This window comes from Drosophila nasuta, chromosome 3 (genome assembly GCF_023558535.2).
Source record: "Drosophila nasuta strain 15112-1781.00 chromosome 3, ASM2355853v1, whole genome shotgun sequence".
Lineage (NCBI taxonomy): Eukaryota > Metazoa > Arthropoda > Insecta > Diptera > Drosophilidae > Drosophila > Drosophila nasuta.
The window spans coordinates 11409670-11429918 of record NC_083457.1 but is presented as its reverse complement, the minus strand read 5'-3'; the positions used below and the strand labels follow the sequence as shown (position 1 = coordinate 11429918).

Genomic DNA, 20249 nt, shown 5'->3' with positions numbered 1-20249 from the left:
ATATTGTGCATATATGTATATTGTGTACATATAATCTAAAACAATATAAAGTAACTTTATCCACTTTGAAAGGGCAACAACCCTTCGAACACCTGAGAAAAGTTCTTTTCCGATTTTGCTGACATCATTTTGAAATAACAATGTAAATTAACTAACTACAAAAGTTGTTGCTGGGTGTTTTACATTTTTAAACAATCGAATTGAGCGGCAAATGAATGAGCAAGTAAAAAAATTGATTTTATGCTCCTATTGCTGCCACAGCAACTGCCACAGCCGGAAGATGTCAGAGCCGGAAACATTCCAGCTCACATACACATACACACACACACACACCCAACACACACCGCCGACACACTCACATTGGCAACAGTTTGGCACGCACTGCGAAACACGGTGCCTAAGGCTGCTCGGGAAAAGCGGAGAAGTGCGAGTACAAGTTTTGAAATTGGGCCGCCATATCTGACAGGATGACAGCTGTGAAAGCTGCGTGCTAGTTCAACAGTGCAATAGGCACGACAATATGACAGCACGACGTCGACGACGAAGTCCGAGATTTCTCCAGCCTCCTAAGCTGGCGACAGTTGGCCAAAACAAAGCAGCATTAAAAAGCCATCATCCTGTCGCATTGGCGATGCCAACAGCTTACAGGAAACTGCCAAATGGCATAACTGAAAACTGAATGCACTAACCACAAGAGTTAGCTTTGGTAGCTCTTCGAACGTGGTCGACTTTCAAATACCCATACCCAATTGATGTAAGAATAAAGTGAATTGTTATCAGCGAAATAAGCTACATATAAATTAAAATCAAGGAAATTATAGTATTTTATATTAAATATTTAATTGTATATTTATAAATAAGATAGAAATAAAGTGATCTCCCATTTCCTCAACAACATAACAAGACCGTGGGCCTGTTATTCGGCTGCTTTAGAAAGGAAGCACGTTACAAAGCTCCTAATGAAGTTTTGCTAGCCACATTGTAGAACTAAATGTCTGCAATATTATAAAAAGCTGACTGACAACTTGACTGTAGCTGCAACTTTTCACGAGTTAGGGACAATGAACTTTAGTATTTAAAAACAAATGAAAAAGCTTTTGTTGAGTGAGCTTAATGGACAAATAAAAACACTTATGAATGCGACAGTTAAAGTACGGTTTTCATATTTCGACCAAATATACCAAAATGAAGAACATTTGCTTTATAGTTATAAATTTACATATTAAAGGAAAGTAAAGGCAGACACGTATCATGGATCAGGGGCATGCATCTGAATGTTATTTAAGAAATAAATTTTGTTTGCCAAAAAGCTGCTGGTGCAGTTTTTTTTGGTTTAACATAATGATATATAAATATCGGCAGCTAGTTTTTTTATTTGAATATTATTGTGATGTAATTTAAGAATAATAATGCTTTTATTTAAAATGTGTAACGGGTATCTCAAAGTCAAGTCAAGACAGTTGAGTATCAACTGTAGATTTCTTGTTTTTATTTAATTCAGATTACTTTGAAGTTTGGACAAAGTTAATAATTAATAATTATGTGTACGACATACACCGAGTTATATTGCTAACCCAAGATACTAGATGTATTTATATTAGTATAATATTTATACTTTATAGACACGACGCTGTCTTCTTTAGTCTGTTTCAAATACACTGACGCAATATTAATAGTTTATTATAAATCGTGTGGTTGATAGTATCCAAATCTAAGTCGTAACTCTTCGTACACAAGCATCAAGATAATTGTATTGGGCACCATGCGACAAATAGTAGCAGTAAATCCGCGAAATAGTCCTCGAAATCCAAAACGCATAAGATGTATCTTCTTCTGCTTTTTTGTGCTCAAATAGTTCGATGTGGCGACCATTTTCAATGTCTTTAGGATCTCAATGGGCTGCACTAAAGGAGCACAGATAATGCCCGCCGAGAGCGAACTAATCAGATGCAGAAGTTTACTATCCTCGTCCAGCTTCAAATAGCGCAAATACAAAATTTTGCTCTGCGGTTGCCAGATTATAAATTAGATTAGATTCATATGTGCGAATGATGGAATGCTAACCTGATCGTAAACTGCAATTTGGCCAACGGTGGCAAGAGCGGAACGGGTGCAAGCATACATGCCACCCGTGTACAGAGCCCTGATGCCCTCTTCACGGCAAACTTTGTAGAAGCCATGAAAGACATGCTTGTAATTTCGTTGAATCTTCGGACTTAGCATACGATCAATCTGCATTCGCGTGTTGATCATTTCGCTGGGAATGCCAACTATACCGGCAATAGTACCCGCTACGGTCGCCACAAATATCTTGTGCAGAAAATTAAACTCATCGACGTATTCCTTGCCTTTATGGTATAAATGAAATCGCAATAACCCATAAGAGCATTGACGGAACACCTGAGCACTTAGACCATCGTATAATGAGATGAATCCTGCCAAGAAGATGCATAATTTTCAAGAGACAGATACTTTTGTATATTGCTAATGCTAGACTTACCATTATGTCGTATCGCTCGTCGTGCCGTTTGAAATGTGGTTCTGTCCTTCTTAAGGATCATCATATGCGTTTCGAGCACATCGAATGGCGTGACAAAAAAATATGCAATTGATCCAGCAACACCGCCACTCCACCAACGTGGATGCAGTCTATGCAATTAAACCGAAAATTATTAAAAACAATTGTAGTATTAGTATCTAATAATAAGGAAAGCTCCAATCGAGTATGCTCGACTTGGGGTTACCCGCCATCCATTGTCAACAAAAGTCAAACACTTCGAAAGCGGCGTTTTTGTTAAAATATACCGAATTAATACGTCAAAAAATACTGAAATATGCCAATAGCTATATTTAGTAATTATATCAACTACTTCATTTATCATATACCATAAAATGCAATATATACCAGATTGTCAAAAATTAAGACGCGATAATAAAGTATTCCAATATTTGGTATATCGACTACTACTTTCGTAATATACCATAAAATACAATATATACCAGATTGACAAAAAAAAATCAAGACGCGTAAATAGAATATACCAATAGCTATATTTGGTATATCGACTTCTCCATTTAAAATGTACCAAAAATACAATATATACTAGATCGCCGAAGAAAAGAAATTAAGACGCGACCGCTGCACCCGTTTAACTTCATATCAACTCATTTCTACTAAGATTTTGATATTATTACGACTAATTTGTACAATTTATAAAAATTGTAATAATTACAAGGACAATATCATATCTACTATTGACGCTGATAAAGAATATATATGACTAGAGATGCCTCCTTCTGACATACATACACACAGTTAGTTATTATTCTACTTTATGGGTAGCAGGTATTGAAACTCACGCATTTGCCTGATTCGAGGCATGATAATTGAGATCTTGTTGCGCCAGCTTGCTCTTGAAGATTTTCGTAAATGTATAATGGGTATATACTCTATATTTATATCGCCCAGCTGTGGGCGATTTTTTTGAAGCAGCTAAGTCGGGCCTTCCAAGATTTCGGCTCAGCTTCCGGCCATTAGCAGAATGCTCTCAAATGCGTTGCTCTCTAGTTGCTATCGCTGCTGTCTTGGACCAACTTTGAACTTTAGACTCATTGAGCGCTCTCTGCCAGATTACGTGGCAGTTTTTCCATCAGGTGCTCCAAAACCTCAAAATGCAGTTTCATAGTTTATTTCGGAATTGCCACGATTTGAATTTAAAGAAATATTATTACAAATGGATCTCTGTCAATCGAAAAATATGAACATCGGAATGGTCTGCACTAGAATTTATACATATTTTTACAATTTATTTTGTTGTGTTGACAAATAAATGCCTGGCTGGAGTTGGAGACTTATTTATTTCTTACTAGCATTTTGCAATGAATATTATGCCATGGTTGAACAATATTAGCACACTTCTAGATTCCAGTTGCCGGCACACAATCAATCAGTCTCTCAATCAATCAATTTAAAAGTTTTTCCTTCAAGTTCGTTTTACGCTGCCTTATTTCAATTTCAATAGTTTCAAATAAAGAAGAACCGAGTTAAAATTATCCGAAGATCAAATGCGCTTCTGCATAAAGAAAAACAAATCAGTAAAGTATAAATAAATATAATATATTAATCTTTGTAATTTCGCACTACAATTTCACTAAGTATTTAAAGGAATATTTGTGATTTAAAAATGCTGAAAATAAATCATTGCAGCGCATTGAATAAAAAATGTAAATCGAAAGATAGTCAAATGCATAAGCAGTTAAATTTCCGCGTGCTTCAATTTATTCACATTTTGTTGCGTGGGCGAATTCACTGTTGCATTGTCTGTGTTTTTGTATTTGTGTTTGCATTTGTGTTATTCCTTTTATTATTATTGAATTCAATTTTCTTACTGTCTGGCACTTGCATAGTTTTTCAATTTGCCAGTAATGTGAAATAATATATCACGTATGCCAACCAGCAAATACATCGCATCTCTCTGTCTCTATCAATCGTTCTGCCTCTTTCGTACACTGCTGCTGTCCCACTTCTGTAAATTTACTTTTGAAAATTTAATGTTCTGTGTTTGCTTTGAAACTTTACCGAGAGCTAACACATCAATTTGATATGCATGTGTATCGAGTACCAACTATTTTTTTACACACATTTTTCTTTTGAAACACATTGACAATGTTATTACTGCTATGCGACCTTACTTCGGACAGAGATAGATAGATAGAGAGAACAAGAGAGAGAGAGAGAGAGAGAGAGAGATATAGGGAGAGAAAAAGCAGTGAAAGAGTAAAAGCATGTCTGCGCTTGTTTGCAAGCTTCTTAGGTTATTAGAAAAGTTTGCAGCTCTCTGAAAGGTTGTTTTGTTAAGGCATTTTGGTTTCCAACAACTGAGTGAGAATGCAATTCAAAAGAAATATATAATAATTTTACAGTTTATTATAAAAATAACGTTCGCATTCTACAACAATAATGTTGCATATTATCAATAAACAGCTTAAGACATACATAATTACAATTGTAAACGAAACAAACAACTTCTTGATACATAAATGCATAATTATCTACAATAATTGTAATAATATATCAACAAGAAAAGATCTATGGGATGCTGTATTATATATATATAATATATTTATTATTATAGTATTTATCAATATTTTAGTTTGCCCCAAAAAGGGATGAAACTTTATTTGAGACAGATTAAAATTACTATAACAAACGTAAATATTTACTATATTAATGATCAATTAAAAATGTCCATAATATTAGAAATAATTGTTTCAAAGTAATAGAATTTATTAAAATACGTAATTTAAAGATTTATAGCTTATTCAAATCAATTGTTGACACAGCTGAATTTCCACCTTCACTTTTCTTCTGATGGCTAAGATAATCGACCTATTATTAGAATATGCAGAGCGCATGCAACAGTCTGTCTGAGCCAGCCAAATAGACTGCCAGCCTATGATATGTTGAGCTTGCTACGTTGCGCCTTTCGGGCCAACTTTCTTGGCCACGTGCAGCAACAACAATGAGTGCGGCTGGAAAACAAGCCATAAACGGCTGGCTGGCTTGCAACGGCTGCTGTCGATGCGGTCGCTGTAACCACATGTAATGCAGCGCCAAGTCGACAAACTTGCCAAAAACACAACCAGTAAAAAGGGGCAACAACCAACAACCAACAACAGCAACGCAGCAGCAACGACAACAACTTGGGGGCACAGAAGTTCTTACAACTTTTTCTTGCATACTTTTTCTGCCGTTTGCCATGTATGTATGTGTATGTGTTGGCCAATTTTTTATGTGTGTTGTGTGCGTGTGTGTGTTGAACTTTTTGGCAAATGTTTGGTCAAAATATCAAGAGCACACATTGAACAACTGCAGACAGGCGTAACAGGGATCAAGTATACGACAGGTCTGTGACTTGGGGCCACAGGTGCAAAACTCGCTACAAAACTGTCACGAAAAAGTCATTTAAAAGCGGCGTGAAAAGCTGTCGGAAAAGTGCTTGAAAATTGCATTTGATTATAATGCAACTTGGCATTTGGCCAACAAAAGGCAAACAAAATAAAAAACAAGTAAGAAATTTACAGTCGAGTGTGCTCGACTGTGAGATACCCGCTACCCATTTTTAATAAGTGCAAAATATTGCGGTATTATTTTCAAAATATACCGAAAATACTAAAAAAATACTAAAAATATACCAAATGGTATGTTTGGTATATCGATACAGCACACCATTCAAAATATACCATAGACGGCACAATGTACCAGATTGTCGGCCAAAGCAACTAAGAGCCCTAGTAAGTAGGCGTTTTTGCCCATACAAAAGTATTTCTTTAATAACTTCCACAATTTTTATCTGATCGCAACCAAATTTTCAGGAATCATAACTACTATAGTAATTATTGTATAAACCAAAATTCGTAACTCTAGCTTTAAAATTACGCTTGTTATTCGATTTTTTTGATTTGCGGGGGCGGAAGTGGGCGTGGCAAAAATTTGAAACAAACTTGATCTGCGTGCAAACATAACAAATGCTGTCGAAAAAAAATTGTAGCTCTATCTCTTATAGTCTCTGAGATCCAGTGTTTCATACGGACGGACGGACAGACGGACAGACACACAGACGGACAGACGGACAGACGGACATGGCTATATCGTCTCGGCTGTTGACGCTGATCAAGAATATATATACTTCATAGGGTCGGAGATGCCTCCTTCTACCTGTTACATACATTTCCTGCCGGCACAAAGTTATAATACCCTTCTACCCTATGGGTAGCGGGTATAATAAACAGCAAACCAAAACCAAAGCAACAATACGTAAATGCTGTTGGCCAACATATGCTGTAGAAATAACAATAATAATAAAAATAACAGCAATAATCGTAATAATAATAATAAACGTAATAGCAAAACAAGTACCAACATAAACAACAACTCTAAACAACGCTGCTGTTGCTGCAGCTTGCTCCATTGAGCAAAGACCGTCACACCGAAGCTGCGATACACTAACAACTAGCGTAACGCCAATATACAACTTACTCTACAAACTTTAGATTATGCTCCTTACATTATTTTTTATCACTAAGCAAACTAGAAAATATCAATATTTTTACCTTTCTCTAAGGATTAAATCTTGTTAATATCCCTTACTACAAAATTACTTCGAATTATTTAAACTCAGGCAGAGTAAAAGGGTATTTACTGACTGCAACGTGGCGTATGCGCAATTATCATGCACAGCCCCATTACAGTTTTTGGCTCATAAAAGAGTTGACGAAGGGGTTGAGCACCCTCTGACGAGAAGTCAACTCAACTCAGCTCGACTTCGTCTAGAACTACTTGTTTTAAGTTTTGTTGGGTTATTTAAAGTTCACGACGACGCCATCGCGTTATTAATAAATGCCTTTCGCAGCCTTTCTCTGGGGCGACTAGCGGTATGCAACTCTTGATTAGTGCAGCGCCTAAGTTATGACCAAGCGGTGCTGTTGCTGTTGTGTTTTGCTGTGTTGTTCTGTTGCTGCTGCTGTTGTGTGTTCTGCCTGACTGCAAATTGCTGCAAGCACCGCTGAGCACAAAGTTTTCGCGCGTTATCGTCAAAACTTTAATGGAACTATGTCGTGCAGTGTAACGCAGACACACACACACTCACTCAGCGACTGATTCATTTCCCGGTCGGGGAGTTTCTGTTGGTAAGCTCTACAATTGGGCGGCAAACTTTCTTGTGGTGCAACTCGATTTTTGGTGTCTTGATTGGCTCGTCGAGCAGCTTGCTAAATAGTTAAGATTTCTTGAATATTTATATATAATTGGAATTTAAATAAGCTTGGTTTTGTTCAAGGTGTAAATGGCGAAATAAATGAGAAACTTAGCTTGAGCCTAAACGAAAAACTTGAAGTATCAAGTGAATATCGTTTATAATTAAGTTCTAACACTATGCTCCATTATTTAAAAATCCCTCACAATTTGCTCCATTTTTCTCTTATACAATTTGCTAACCACAATTTACTCTATTAATCATTATTTTTTTGTACTTAGTGCAGCATGCGAAATTATGTTGCTTGTTTAATACACTCTTTACATTTCAATCAATGCCTTATCTATTTTTGAGCTTTTCAAATATAAATAACATTTTATTTATTTTAAAATGTATTTGATATTTTTATGTAAAATATTTTTATATAGATTTCTTTGAGCAAAACTACTGGCCTCCTTAAATAAAATCAGTTCTACTTCCTTCAATCATTTCCATAAACTAGCCAACACCTTTAACAAAGCGAAGTCTGGGCATCCAATAATAAGTTTACAAGTTTATAATACGGCAGATTTCAGACTCAGTTGTACACAGTGTATATTTGAACATGTATAAACATAAGCCAAATAAACAGTCATTATCTCGTAAAGTTGCATAAACTGCCATTAAGCGGCCATAAATCGGCAGGGCAGCTAGGACAAGGCCAGACAAGTCTGGGACGAAGGCAACCAAGGCAGCGCCTGAAAGTAGACTACAAAAATGTGGAAAAGAGAAGAGAACCGAAGCGAAGCGAAGAGAAAGAAAAAAGAAACGCGTTGGCTATGCAAACATTAATTATTATTCTTCTTATTTACAGAATGCAGCGGCTGGCAAACACAGTAATTAAGTTGCATATCAAAAGCAGCGGCAAAAAGTTGCTAAATGTCTGTAAACAGCACGCAACGGAGTTAAGAAAAAATCGAAAGAAAAAATACCGCAAACTATGCAAAACATCTGTGCAGGCAAACAGTGATAAAAATGCAGGAAATATGCGACTGTCGCATACTCAGTAAGTTCATTTGTAATATCAATATGTGATTACTTATGTTTATATCACTTACTAAATTTAAAAGTTATACTGTCAACTACTTTGGTTTGATCGTATTACTTTTCTTCTATAATTATATATCGATATTTCTACTTTAACAGCGTACAAGCTACTCCTAATCCTTACAAAAACTGTGTGCTAAACTTGTTTTTCATATCGCATTCAACCAGCACATCCCTCGGTCTAACTTTTATGGAAACTCGTAAAAAAGACGCGCTGAAATGCCAGCTATGCGCGCTCATTTTTATAGTTACAGGGTATGGCTACAGTTTAATGTGCTTGTAAGTATGTGTGCAACTATTTAACACACATTAAGCGCAGTAAGGTGAAATCCGAGCGTAGAGCGAGATTTGAAATACCTCAGATAATTGCCAGCAGTTGGAAGATGTGGACAACATTGTGGCCAAGTCAATAATACAGTTGTATTTGCTGGCAGCACAGCAAGTAGCAGTAGATAACTACGAGGCAGCATCATCATCATGAACGTAGAATGCTGGCCATCAATCGAACAGCAATGCCATGACATTTGATGACATGATTGTGGTATCTGATCCCTCGGGTGCCATCATCGCCATAGGGTGCCATAAAGCCTGAAATGTCCAAAGCTTCAAATATCAAATTGCGGCCAATACGGACCATATACACACACACACACAAACACACATCATTGAGGCCTTCAAGCCGCTGCCAAGTTCGTTGAAATTACGATTTCGGCCGGGATTGCAGATACTTATTGCATTTTGGTCACAGTCAACAAAACTTTTACCGCGACTAGCTAAATCATTGATGTGATCCGCTAACCAAAGCATAACTTTTTGTACCATCATAGAAAAAAAAAATATGCATCGAACCTGCGACATTTGTGTTTCAAATCAAATTGAATCTGTTATTATTATTGAAGAAACATTTTTATCGAGTATTCACTTGACTGTTTTGTACTTCCTTAGTACCTTAGTCTACTATCGAAATTTATGCGAACGTGCAATCTAGACAGCTTGCTGCACATAATACTCGATCTCATTTAAGCCATTTTATATAAACCGGTTGGAGTTTTATCGTGTAACACTTGCAACAGATCTGCACTTTTTGCCGTTTGCAGTTGCCACATCACATACGTGTACACTCCCTACACACTCAGACACATTACCATCCACACCCTTGCAACATTGTCTCACATACACACACACAGAGTTACGGCTCTTTGTATCTGCGCTGCATATCGCATTGCCAGCAGTTAAATTGATTGACATTTATCCGTTTTTTGTGTGTCGTCCAAAACGAACTGCCAAGTGTGGTAGGGACTGGGCGCTGGCCACGCCCACCTGAGCATGACTGGGTATATCAATGGACTGCCCCGGTTCCTGGTGTCTGGTAGCGAATCCTTAGCCATGTCTGTCGGTCCTGGCTGGCTGGCTACACTTGACACAGTGTTTGCACTTTACGCTGATTTAATCTTTTCGTTGCCCCAGGCCGAGTGTCTGTCGTTGGCTCTGCGTTTTATTCGGGGTGTGCTCGCTTTTATATCCTGGGGTTTGCGATTGTGTCCCCCATCTCCGTCGACATCGTCATCGTCATCGTCTGCCGCTAAGGCTTTGCTCGCAATGTTACGTGGCGTCAACTTTGGCGCGTGATAAAGAGCAGAAAAGTACAAAAAATGAAAAAAAAATAGAAGAGATTACCGCTTGCAGTCTGGTTTGAAGGCGTCGAGTCTCAGTCTCAGTTAATAGTGTCAGTGGAGTAATAACAGGGCAAAAGAAAAGAAAAGACTAACTGAAAAAAAGAGTATCAAATTTGATGCATTTATGATAATGTCAGGGGATTTTTGCTGATGCCAGCTGCATTCAATTTCGATTATGACAAACAAACTCGAAGCGTTATTTGCAAATTACGATTGCAAACTGTCACTTAGTCTCAGTCTTCAATGTGAAACATTGTGCACTCTCTCCGCAATGCATATCTGCGATTAAGGACGCTTTTTTTGCAACGTTAGTCTATCTTAATCGAGGCGAAACATGCATGAGAAGTGACTCCATTGAATGGCTTTTGTCCTTCCCTATATACAGGGTCCAAGTAATTCCATTTCTATGGTTGAGCAAACGTTATCTGAATGCTATCAATAAAATATGAGCTTAAAATGCTTGCGGTAACAAAGAGCCAAAGAGCACAAAACGCATTTTATGTGCATTTCAAAAACAATAAACCAAAACAAAAGGCCAAATACTACATACACAATGGCACAATGGCTACGGGGTGCAGTACTTGCATGGCATCCCCCTCATAAAAAAACCCCCGCCACAAGGGGCTAACGGTCCATTGTTTGGCTGTGAAACTTTGGGAGTCAACTTCAGTCGCCACCAATCAGGCACTGACCAGCGGAATGTATTACATATTCCGGCTGATAACATGGTCGAGGGCCTAATTAATGGCTGTGGCCATGGTTGAACCATTGCCGCTGCCACGCCCACTGATAATAATCCACTTAAATTGCGGGTCGCAATGAAAATAGCGAGGCCAACAGCGGCCAGCCTAAAAGGATTTTGTGCAGCACACAAAAGTATGCAACACATTTGTGCCATGCGCCCCAACAATTCCAGCCCGACCGAAAGCCCAGCAAACTAAGTACCCAGCAAACTATTGTTGAATATGCACGTATTGTCCGTATTTTATTCTCGATATACCCGATGACATTTTCGTGTATGCACAGGGTATAAGTGGCAGCTGCAACTAGCGGTTGCTTTCACAGCCAATTTGCAAACTTATTGGCCGCCAAGTGAGTGCATTTTGGCTTAGTTCTGTGGATTCACTAGGTCTCTACTTGGTACGCTTTATTTACTCGTACAAATGACACAATTGACCGCCAAACAAGCCACAAAACTTTGGCCAATTAACTCTGACTGCGATGTACGCCAAAGTTTCTACATAAATTTCGCAAATTATTATAAATATTGTTGTGGCTAAGTTTCTGCTCAAAAAGTTTCAGATATATGAGTCTAAGCCAGCCAACATTATAAAAAAAAATCCTAATTCTATAGCCGACATCAAGTGACAAAGAATAAACTCTCCATAAATTCGTTGGCTTTTGTGCATTACTTTTCCTGAATTAAAGTTTTTCGTGCTCATTGTTATAATTTATAGCCAGCATTTTAGCTAAGAATTTGTATTGCTTTACATATTTTCACAATTCTAATAAAAAACTTAAACAAAAAATCAACATTATAGCATGGGATACAAGATTGTGAATTACTGATTACCTACAGTAATACTTATGAGAATAGATACCGCTACAACAAATATTGTACAAAAAACACGACGATGAAGCATAATATTGACGATTTAATTAATATATATAATTATAGAGCTCTGTCCCTCCTCGACGATTCTCATGCTATTGACAAGTGGCTTGGAATTTTAGCAATTTTAAATACTAACCATGAAAGCATAACATATTGCACTTAGTGTCGAAATTCGATGATTTTGATCAGCCAAGAAAGCTTTAATAATACCGACAGAAAGCTTCGCATTGCAGCTTTTTCTCCATACGAACCAAACAAACAAAATATAAAAAGCTCTCAAATAATGATATGAAGATCTTCATACAATCAGCTGTATTTCATTTTAAAGGGCATTACGTGCAATCATATTTGATTAGTTTCGGTTGAGAGCTTCAACAATAAACTACGTTTGAAATACAAGCAACGATAAGTTAAATCGCAATGTTCCGTCGACCAATGAAATTAGTGCAATGCGTCGCATATTCTACCAGATGGCGATCAACTGCAGCAGCAGTGAAAATCGATGCTGGAGACAGCTCATATATGCAACAATTGAAGGCAGATTGGCAGACCGCCAAATCTTATAATGATCTGCCGGGTCCATCACGCTGGCGAATGTTTCGTGGTTTCCTGAAGGGCGGAGAATTTACGAATTTGGACATGCGAGAATTGATGTTCCTGCTGAGAAACCAATATGGTGATACCTTTTTACTGCCTGGTGTCTTTGGCATGCCCGACAATGTAGTAACCTTCAATGTGGAGAACTTTGAGAAGACCTATCGCACCGAAGGCCAATGGCCAGAGCGTCCAGGCGCGGATGTCGTCGTCCACTATCGAAACAATCGTCCCGATGGCTTCTTTAAAGATTGCATTGGGTTGTTTTCCATGTAAGTGTCGCAGATCTCCATTATCCACTCTCAGTGAGTAATGTATTCTATTCATTTACACAGTGGCGAGAACTGGGGACAACTGCGTTCCAAGGCGAATCCCGTGCTGATGCAGCATCGCAATGCAGCATTATATTTGCAACCCATGCAGCGTGTGAATCAACAGTTCATCCAACGCATACGTGACATTCGCGATGAACAGAGCCAGGAGGTACCGGGTAATTTCCTCAGGGATATAAATCATCTGACTTTCGAGTCCATCGCCGTTGTAGCCTTAGATCGTGAGCTTGGGCTTCTAAGACATGCTGATCAGGCGCCCTTGGCCCAAAAGCTCTTCAACAATCTGCAGAAATTCATGCAAGGTTTCTACGAGCTTACTATTATGCCATCCGTCTACAAGTATGTGCCGACGCCAAAATACAAGCGTTTCAGTAATGCCATGGATGAAATCTTTGATGTGTGTTCGCACTACGTCAACGAGGCAATTAAGCGCATCGAGCAGAAGCCGGCAAATGCCACTGGTACGCAAAGTGTTCTGGAGCAGCTGTTGCGCGTAGATCGTAAGTTTGCCACCGTAATGAGCATGGATATGTTAATGGGAGGTGTGGATACAACAAGTTCGGCATTGTCCGGCATTATGCTGAATCTGGCAAAGAATCCTGAGAAGCAAGCCAAGTTGCGCGAAGAAATTGTGGCTAAATTGCCGCATCCCACAGACGAGTTCAAGTTCAATGACATGAAGTCATTGCCATATCTGCGTGCTATCATCAAGGAATCAATGCGCATTTATCCAGTTGTCTTTGGCAATTTACGCTCGACGGGTGCAGACATTGTACTAGATGGTTATCGCATACCAAAGGGAACACGTGTCCTGATGAACTCCAATCTACTGCTGGACGACGAACGGTATTATCCTCGAGCCAAAGAATTCTTGCCGGAACGCTGGCTACGTGAGCAGTCCAACGAGAATGAAAAACTGGTTGTTGACAATCCAAGTCCATTTGTATATTTGCCGTTCGGTTTCGGGCCAAGGATGTGTGTGGGCAAACGCATTGTGGATATGGAAATGGAGATTACGGTGTCCAATCTGGTTAGAAATTTTAATATTGAGTACAATTATCCCACTGAGAATGCATTCCGGATTACTTTTATCAATTCACCTGTCATTCCGCTTAAATTCAAATTTACCGATATTAAATATTAAATTTCGTCTATTGCAACTTCAAGCAAACCAAATTACTGAAAAACAATTATTGACATTCCGATAAGTGTAATTTAAAATGATTGCGATATGAAATGTCTAAATTTTAATATATCGATATGTCTGCCTCAAATAAAAACATCTGCCCGAGCAAACACACATCATGAATCATCGAAATGACGATATTCGTATTTATCGATATATGTACCTCAAAAGAAAACAGCTGAGTGGACAAACACAAAAGTGATTCATACACTTTAGGAAAAACGCAGTAAAATTGATAAAGAAAGAACCGAGCTAATTTCTTTAGCCGAGCCAAACATTATTTGTCATTTCAATTCGTAGTAAAAAGCTTCAAACTGGGTAACGACATGTCTACATCTTCAATGGAGAGTGAGTATTCGACGATGACGCCATTTCGCAGACGCCCACCAATACAATATTAGATTCTTGCAATAAATACGCTACTTACAAGCACAACTCATTCGTCCATTTATTCAATAGAGCATCTTTTCAACCTAAAGTTTGCTGTAAAGGAGCTGGAGCGCAACTCGAAAAAATGCGAAAAAGAAGAGAAGCTGGAGAAGGCCAAGGCCAAGAAGGCCATACAAAAGGGCAATATGGATGTGGCACGCATTCATGCCGAGAATGCCATACGTCAAAAGAATCAGGCTGTCAATTACCTACGAATGAGTGCTCGTGTTGATGCCGTCGCAAGTCGTGTGCAGTCTGCGCTAACTACACGCAAGGTGACGGGCTCCATGGCTGGTGTGGTTAAGGCTATGGATGCGGCCATGAAGGGCATGAATCTAGAGAAAATCTCATCGCTCATGGAGAAATTCGAATCGCAGTTCGAGGACTTGGATGTGCAGAGCTCGGTAATGGAAGGTACCATGTCAGACACGGTGACCACATCCGTGCCGCAAGGCGATGTCGACAATCTCTTGCAGCAGGTCGCCGACGAGGCTGGTCTAGAGCTTAACATGGAGCTGCCCAGTGGTGTGCAGAGCACGACCATTGGTGCTTCCACACAAGTGTCGCAGGAGCAGGACGAGTTGACACAGCGTCTGGCACGTCTGCGTCAGGCCGAATAGGTGTGAAGCTGCAGCTACAAATTATACTTTTACACAACAACATCTCCATCTAAGATACCCAATGCCGTTGAATTTCTTTGTTTTAGCTTTATATAAGTAAATTCTAAAAAAATAAAATACATGTAATTAAACTACAGCGAAAATAATGTGATCAAGTGAACAATTGTTGTCGTGGCATCACAGTTGTTGCATTCACATCTGTTGATTGCTTCTTTACGCGTTGTTTTCTGGGCTTGCGCCCCACCATTTGCTGTGCTTCACTTTCGTGAGTTCCATCTGCATTTGGTTGTTTGTTCTTTGGCTTCGGTCCGCGGCGTTTTTGTTCGGGTTTGCCTTTGGGTTGAGGTGGCACCATTGGCACTGACCGCCAATTGTCACCATGCTTGTCTAGCCGTCTCTTTAACAACTCCACATCGTATGTTCTTCGCCGCAGTATTTTCTTTATGCCATTTACTCTACCATTAATCAACGGGATTTATTTAGCGTGTGGACTCCAAATGTTTTTAATTTAAAATTCAAACATACCTCATCACACTTCGTTCATTTTCCGCCTGTATTTGTTGGCATCTATTGTACATTTTCTCCACCAGCAACTTATATTGTTGTGTTTTTTTTAGAAGCGTCATCTCAATTCAAGTTTTAGGAAAGAAAAACTGAATATTTGGTAAAATCTAGTAAACATTTATGTGGTTAGTGTGACCGCCCATAAGTTGCGTAAAAATACCAAATACTCAATGCATCGCAGTCGGGCGAAACTATAGCAATGGATTTTTTCGCAAACGGCCACTAATCTCACTGTCAACATCAACCGGCTGGACTTTTATTGAGAAATACAAATCAACCAAACAAAAAGCCGAGCCACAAGGCCATTAAATTAACTATCAATAATAAATGTAAGATGGCGAATTCGAATCAAATGCAACCATTGGGAACGACAACAACATCAGCAGCGACAGCAGCTCAAGTGCCGATAACAGCCGCAGCGATTACAAGCAATTTCCAGGAGTTAATTAAGGAACCCAAAGGACTTGACGAGGCAGCCAATTATTTGTATCAAACGCTTGTGGACGATGCGGTGGCCGGCATATTCATCGAGACACATCATTTGCGCAAAACAAACAATTTGACGGCGCTCGATGGGGTCGGCGAGGAGAATGCGGAATCAACGTATAGAATCTGCGAGATGCCAAATTTGGATATCTTTGGCATATCGACGGCAAAGAAACCAATGGACTGCACCTGCCCAAATTGTGATAGATTAGTGGCTGCGGCCAGATTTGCACCGCATCTGGAGAAATGTATGGGCATGGGACGCAACTCATCGCGCATTGCCAGCCGACGATTGGCCACCAAGGAGGGCACCAGCGCCAGTTCCAGCTCATCATCAACGTATTTACAATCGGGGAATACAGGTGGCACGGATGACGAAGACGATGTAGACTGGTCATCCGATAAGCGTAAAAAAAAATCCACACAAAACTCTCGCAACAATGGTTCGAAAAAAAACAATGGAAAAACATTCTAAATTTTCAAATAAATGTCACTAATATTGTATGTGACCCTTCTTTCTTTATTTATTGATTAATCTGCACGTGAACACTTATGAAGTTAACTTTAAACATTTACTGCTCATTCGCATCAAGGGCGTAAACCTTAACGTAGTCAATTTCCATATATGGTTTTTTCCAGGTATTTTGAGTTTCATTCTTCATAATCGTCTCTACAAATTTAGTGGCCGCATTGGGTTGATCATTCTTAAATTCTTTCTGTTCCGGAAGAATGTAATTATCTGGAAAATTTAAACCGCCACCTGCAGTCAGTCCCAATGCAATTACTCTCTGAAAGCGGAGAGTTATATTAAATCGTGTTTCTTGATTAGCGTAGATTAAATCTTGGAGATTATAAGAGATGGAGAAATCAAACTTTGGTGCAAAACAATAGTTAGAGTTAGATAACTATACAAGATATGACAAAGATCTGGATACTTGGTTGACCTCCTTCTTACCTCTTTTGTGCTGAGCTCCTTCAAAATGTCCTCATTTTTTATAGATCCGAAAGTGATGCCATCAATTTTAAATATTATTTTGTCCCTACGCCAAATAATTGTATAGTTGTGAAAGTCATAAGCCAAAGGGGTTGCATCCTTATTACTGAAAGAGTGCCTGAACTCGATTATTTCGTCCGATTGATCCATTAGGAAGGCGCTGCCAAAGAGTGTTTCCGCTCCAATTTCATTGTTATTATTATCCTGCAGTTTGAGATTCCCCCGAGCATACATACGGATATGTGAACCGAGGTCAATGTTCATATTTTCACGGTCCTGAAGCATTATATCTGAATCGAATAAATCACATTATATTAATAGCTTGATAATACGAATATAAATAAAAGTTACATATGTTTATATGTATGTTCATGTTTATACATATGATAGGCATGGAGATTATCAAGAGTAGCAACACTCCTTATGTTTTGCATGCACTTAAAATTTGCGTAAAATTGTAACAAAGCATCTGTAGTTCCGTCAAATCTCTCTTTCTCTCTCTCTCATACGGACTGTTTCAGTACCAGTGGTGTCATGTCCGCTTTTTTCCCGTCAGATTTGGATTTTTTTGAAGTGTGATTGCGGGAAAAATATGAAAACAGCGTGCAGCGGGAATTCTGGCTTTTTGACCAAAGTTAAGCACCTTTTTCTTTAGTTTACTTTTACTCAAATTTTAGTGATGTTTAAATTGAATTTAACAGCTGAAATGTTAAAAATATATTTCTATCGACAAAATATCGATATTTACTTGTATCAAATAACTTCCCTCAAAAGTTTGCACCTAAATTGGAGCGATTTGCATAACTAACATTGTGAAATTCGCTTGCGCTACAACAAATTGACGATGCCAAAGGAAGTCTACAAAGCTACGAATGGTTTTGGAATTTTTTTTTTCTGTTTTATTTTCTTATCTGATAATTGCAAACCAAAAAATGAAATAAATGAATGAATTTACATATGTATATATTTTATCTTAAAACAGAACAAGTTCCTAAAATCAATCTTAACTCTAAATATAGTGCTCATCCAAAGCCTTAAGAATAACCTTTTCAGTTTATGTTTTTTTTCACTGTAAAGATGGTCGCACGTGACATCTGTCAGAGAATTACCAATTATATTTTATATTACGTATTGAACTGAGGGTTTATAAATGAAAAACATATACCACATTGCTTTATAAAAATATGCTTTTTTCCTAACTTTTTTCTCTGGTATTCCGCTTTTTTTAGCTTGTTGTTTTCGCTGATCCAGCTTTTTTTGCTTAGAAAAAAATGACACCACTGTTCAGTACCGATGATAAAAATAGTTAATTATGAATAGTAATTTTTCATAGCTCGGACAGCAAAGGTCGAAACATAGATAGACTTTTACTTTTGTTAATAATAGTATTGCACTGTGGGTGTGTATGTATTTCATGCCAGGAATGTCGAATATGCTTGAAGACTGTTTAACTTTCTAATTTGTACTTACATGGCATTAACCAGTCACCAAGTGCAAATCGAGCACGGATTTCAACGCGACCATATTTAAATTTAAACGGATAGCTGTAAACCTTTGCCGAAAATATACTTGGTATTAGACTGGGAACTGTTAGGAAAAATGGTCCGCATTCATTTTTTTTGTCGCTTTGTACCATGCTCGTGCAGTCCAACAAGTGTAACTTTTGTTGAGTTATGTTATTCCACTTAGCTTTCAATAATAAATTGCCATTTTTAAGCTCACATGTTTCCCTGTCATTCGTATAGACTACTAACTCTTGGAAGGGAACCGCCGAATACCATAGAGTCCGCACCTCATTTAGCCATTGAGACATACTCTCATTGAAGTATTCTTCAAATATGAGCTGTCCTCTACGGTATGTACATTTATAATTTACGTATGTTTCCGATAAATTAAATTCGTTCTCCGGGACAGTATGTTGCAGTGTACAATTGCCATCGACACCAATCTTATAATCTAGACTTTCTCGAATAACTTGATCTTTGGTTTCGAACACACCTAATAGTCGAATCACATCGTTTTCTTTCAGCTCATTGATTACATTTTGAGTATAGGTTAGGACTTCAGTGCTATTATTATTATTAACCATATATTTGAAGCCAGCGGTACATTGGTCGCTGAACTCAACAGCTAAGAATACCGATTTCAGAACACTGTCATCTGAGGAAAATTGACTTGAGTTCAAAAGGTAACGATTAAAAACCACACTACTTACTAGGAATTTTAACCGTTATCTCACTGCCTTTTTTTGTAACCTCCACACGTTCTTTGATTATTTCAAAAGCTCCAATCGATTGAAGCAAATAAATCATAAAAATTAATAAGCTTCGCTTCGCCATTTTCACGGAACTAAAGGTTATCAAAAAGGTTATCTAGCTATATTTTTATTCTTAACACATATGCTAACCACTATACAACGATGCTGAAGCTTCAGAAGACAAGAGAATAGAGCTGCAAAAACAACGGAGCCAACATCGATGTATCGATGCTCATGAAAAATTTCAACATCGATAGTGCGATAGTGACATCGATACATCGACTTTTGGGACATCACTTTTTCACAATTGTCCAAAAGAAGCCTTAGATTGCAGATTATTTCTCTGGTGCTGGCGGGTAGGAAAATGGAAAGATTGCTAGCAGACAATAACCTCAAAGGTAATTTGGAATTTAGCATTTCTTGCAATTATTAGTATAAGCTTTAATATAAACTTATAGAGACTGTGGACACTGTTGTTGTTGGTCCCAAGATGACAATGGCCTATAACCACTCGCTCGTCGATTTCTATGTGTCCCAGCCATATCAGTCGAATCTGAAAGGCTCTTCAGCAAAGCTGGACAGCTAATATCAGAGCGTAGAGCATCGCTAAAGCCAAAACACGTAAACATTCTTATTTTTGACTAAAAATAGAGATT

The 20249-nt window shown here is 38.3% G+C and overlaps 6 protein-coding genes across 7 annotated transcripts; 3 read left to right on the top strand and 3 right to left on the bottom strand.

Annotated features, from left to right (window-relative positions):
• Nucleotides 1–1469: 1469 nt before the first annotated feature.
• Nucleotides 1470–3861, bottom strand: LOC132792959 (mitochondrial dicarboxylate carrier). Its single transcript, XM_060802500.1, has 4 exons — nucleotides 3361–3861; nucleotides 2501–2649; nucleotides 2065–2435; nucleotides 1470–2004 (listed from the first exon to the last, which is right to left on the bottom strand). The coding sequence occupies exons 2-4, from the start codon at nucleotides 2562–2564 to the stop codon at nucleotides 1681–1683; spliced, it is 759 nt and encodes a 252-aa protein (XP_060658483.1). The 5' UTR covers nucleotides 2565–2649; nucleotides 3361–3861; the 3' UTR covers nucleotides 1470–1680.
• Nucleotides 3862–12479: 8618 nt separating this feature from the next.
• Nucleotides 12480–14346, top strand: LOC132794335 (probable cytochrome P450 12c1, mitochondrial). The gene is made up of 2 exons (XM_060804723.1): nucleotides 12480–12997; nucleotides 13061–14346. Exons 1-2 carry the CDS (start codon nucleotides 12552–12554, stop codon nucleotides 14199–14201), a joined length of 1587 nt encoding a protein of 528 aa, XP_060660706.1. The 5' UTR covers nucleotides 12480–12551; the 3' UTR covers nucleotides 14202–14346.
• A 69-nt stretch (nucleotides 14347–14415) lies between these two features.
• LOC132794340 (charged multivesicular body protein 1b) lies at nucleotides 14416–15360 on the top strand. Its single transcript, XM_060804730.1, has 2 exons — nucleotides 14416–14591; nucleotides 14703–15360. Exons 1-2 carry the CDS (start codon nucleotides 14570–14572, stop codon nucleotides 15290–15292), a joined length of 612 nt encoding a protein of 203 aa, XP_060660713.1. The 5' UTR covers nucleotides 14416–14569; the 3' UTR covers nucleotides 15293–15360.
• A 4-nt stretch (nucleotides 15361–15364) lies between these two features.
• LOC132794341 (uncharacterized) lies at nucleotides 15365–15923 on the bottom strand. The gene is made up of 2 exons (XM_060804731.1): nucleotides 15818–15923; nucleotides 15365–15747 (listed from the first exon to the last, which is right to left on the bottom strand). The coding sequence occupies exons 1-2, from the start codon at nucleotides 15916–15918 to the stop codon at nucleotides 15444–15446; spliced, it is 405 nt and encodes a 134-aa protein (XP_060660714.1). The 5' UTR covers nucleotides 15919–15923; the 3' UTR covers nucleotides 15365–15443.
• Nucleotides 15924–16093: 170 nt separating this feature from the next.
• LOC132794339 (SAGA-associated factor 11 homolog) lies at nucleotides 16094–16846 on the top strand. Its single transcript, XM_060804729.1, has one exon. The coding sequence runs from the start codon at nucleotides 16191–16193 to the stop codon at nucleotides 16815–16817; it is 627 nt and encodes a 208-aa protein (XP_060660712.1). The 5' UTR covers nucleotides 16094–16190; the 3' UTR covers nucleotides 16818–16846.
• Nucleotides 16842–19765, bottom strand: LOC132794338 (gram-negative bacteria-binding protein 2-like). 2 transcript variants are annotated; one of them, XM_060804726.1, is made up of 4 exons: nucleotides 19552–19765; nucleotides 18807–19496; nucleotides 17298–17626; nucleotides 16842–17130 (listed from the first exon to the last, which is right to left on the bottom strand). In XM_060804726.1, the coding sequence occupies exons 1-4, from the start codon at nucleotides 19673–19675 to the stop codon at nucleotides 16915–16917; spliced, it is 1359 nt and encodes a 452-aa protein (XP_060660709.1). In that variant the 5' UTR covers nucleotides 19676–19765; the 3' UTR covers nucleotides 16842–16914. The 2 variants fall into 2 exon arrangements, with proteins under 2 accessions (XP_060660709.1, XP_060660711.1); XM_060804728.1 differs by lacking the exons at nucleotides 18807–19496; nucleotides 19552–19765 and adding an exon at nucleotides 17688–17824.
• Nucleotides 19766–20249: the final 484 nt, after the last annotated feature.

Bases quoted from the DNA above. Each gene is read 5' to 3' on its own strand.
- LOC132794338 (XM_060804726.1), bottom strand. From the start codon at position 19,675: ATGGCGAAGCGAAGCTTATTAATTTTTATGATTTATTTGCTTCAATCG. The intron at 19,497-19,551 runs GTAAGTAGTGTG...AATTTTCCTCAG, and splicing joins GATAACGGTTAAAATTCCTA to ATGACAGTGTTCTGAAATCG. The intron at 17,627-18,806 runs GTAAGTACAAAT...TATTCGATTCAG, and splicing joins TGGTGACTGGTTAATGCCAT to ATATAATGCTTCAGGACCGT.
- LOC132792959 (XM_060802500.1), bottom strand. From the start codon at position 2,564: ATGATGATCCTTAAGAAGGACAGAACCACATTTCAAACGGCACGACGA. The intron at 2,436-2,500 runs GTAAGTCTAGCA...TCTTCTTGGCAG, and splicing joins ACGAGCGATACGACATAATG to GATTCATCTCATTATACGAT. The intron at 2,005-2,064 runs GTTAGCATTCCA...TGGCAACCGCAG, and splicing joins AAATTGCAGTTTACGATCAG to AGCAAAATTTTGTATTTGCG.
- LOC132794339 (XM_060804729.1), top strand. From the start codon at position 16,191: ATGGCGAATTCGAATCAAATGCAACCATTGGGAACGACAACAACATCA.
- LOC132794335 (XM_060804723.1), top strand. From the start codon at position 12,552: ATGTTCCGTCGACCAATGAAATTAGTGCAATGCGTCGCATATTCTACC. The intron at 12,998-13,060 runs GTAAGTGTCGCA...TCATTTACACAG, and splicing joins TGCATTGGGTTGTTTTCCAT to TGGCGAGAACTGGGGACAAC.
- LOC132794341 (XM_060804731.1), bottom strand. From the start codon at position 15,918: ATGACGCTTCTAAAAAAAACACAACAATATAAGTTGCTGGTGGAGAAA. The intron at 15,748-15,817 runs GTATGTTTGAAT...GATTAATGGTAG, and splicing joins AATGAACGAAGTGTGATGAG to AGTAAATGGCATAAAGAAAA.
- LOC132794340 (XM_060804730.1), top strand. From the start codon at position 14,570: ATGTCTACATCTTCAATGGAGA. The intron at 14,592-14,702 runs GTGAGTATTCGA...TTTATTCAATAG, and splicing joins GTCTACATCTTCAATGGAGA to AGCATCTTTTCAACCTAAAG.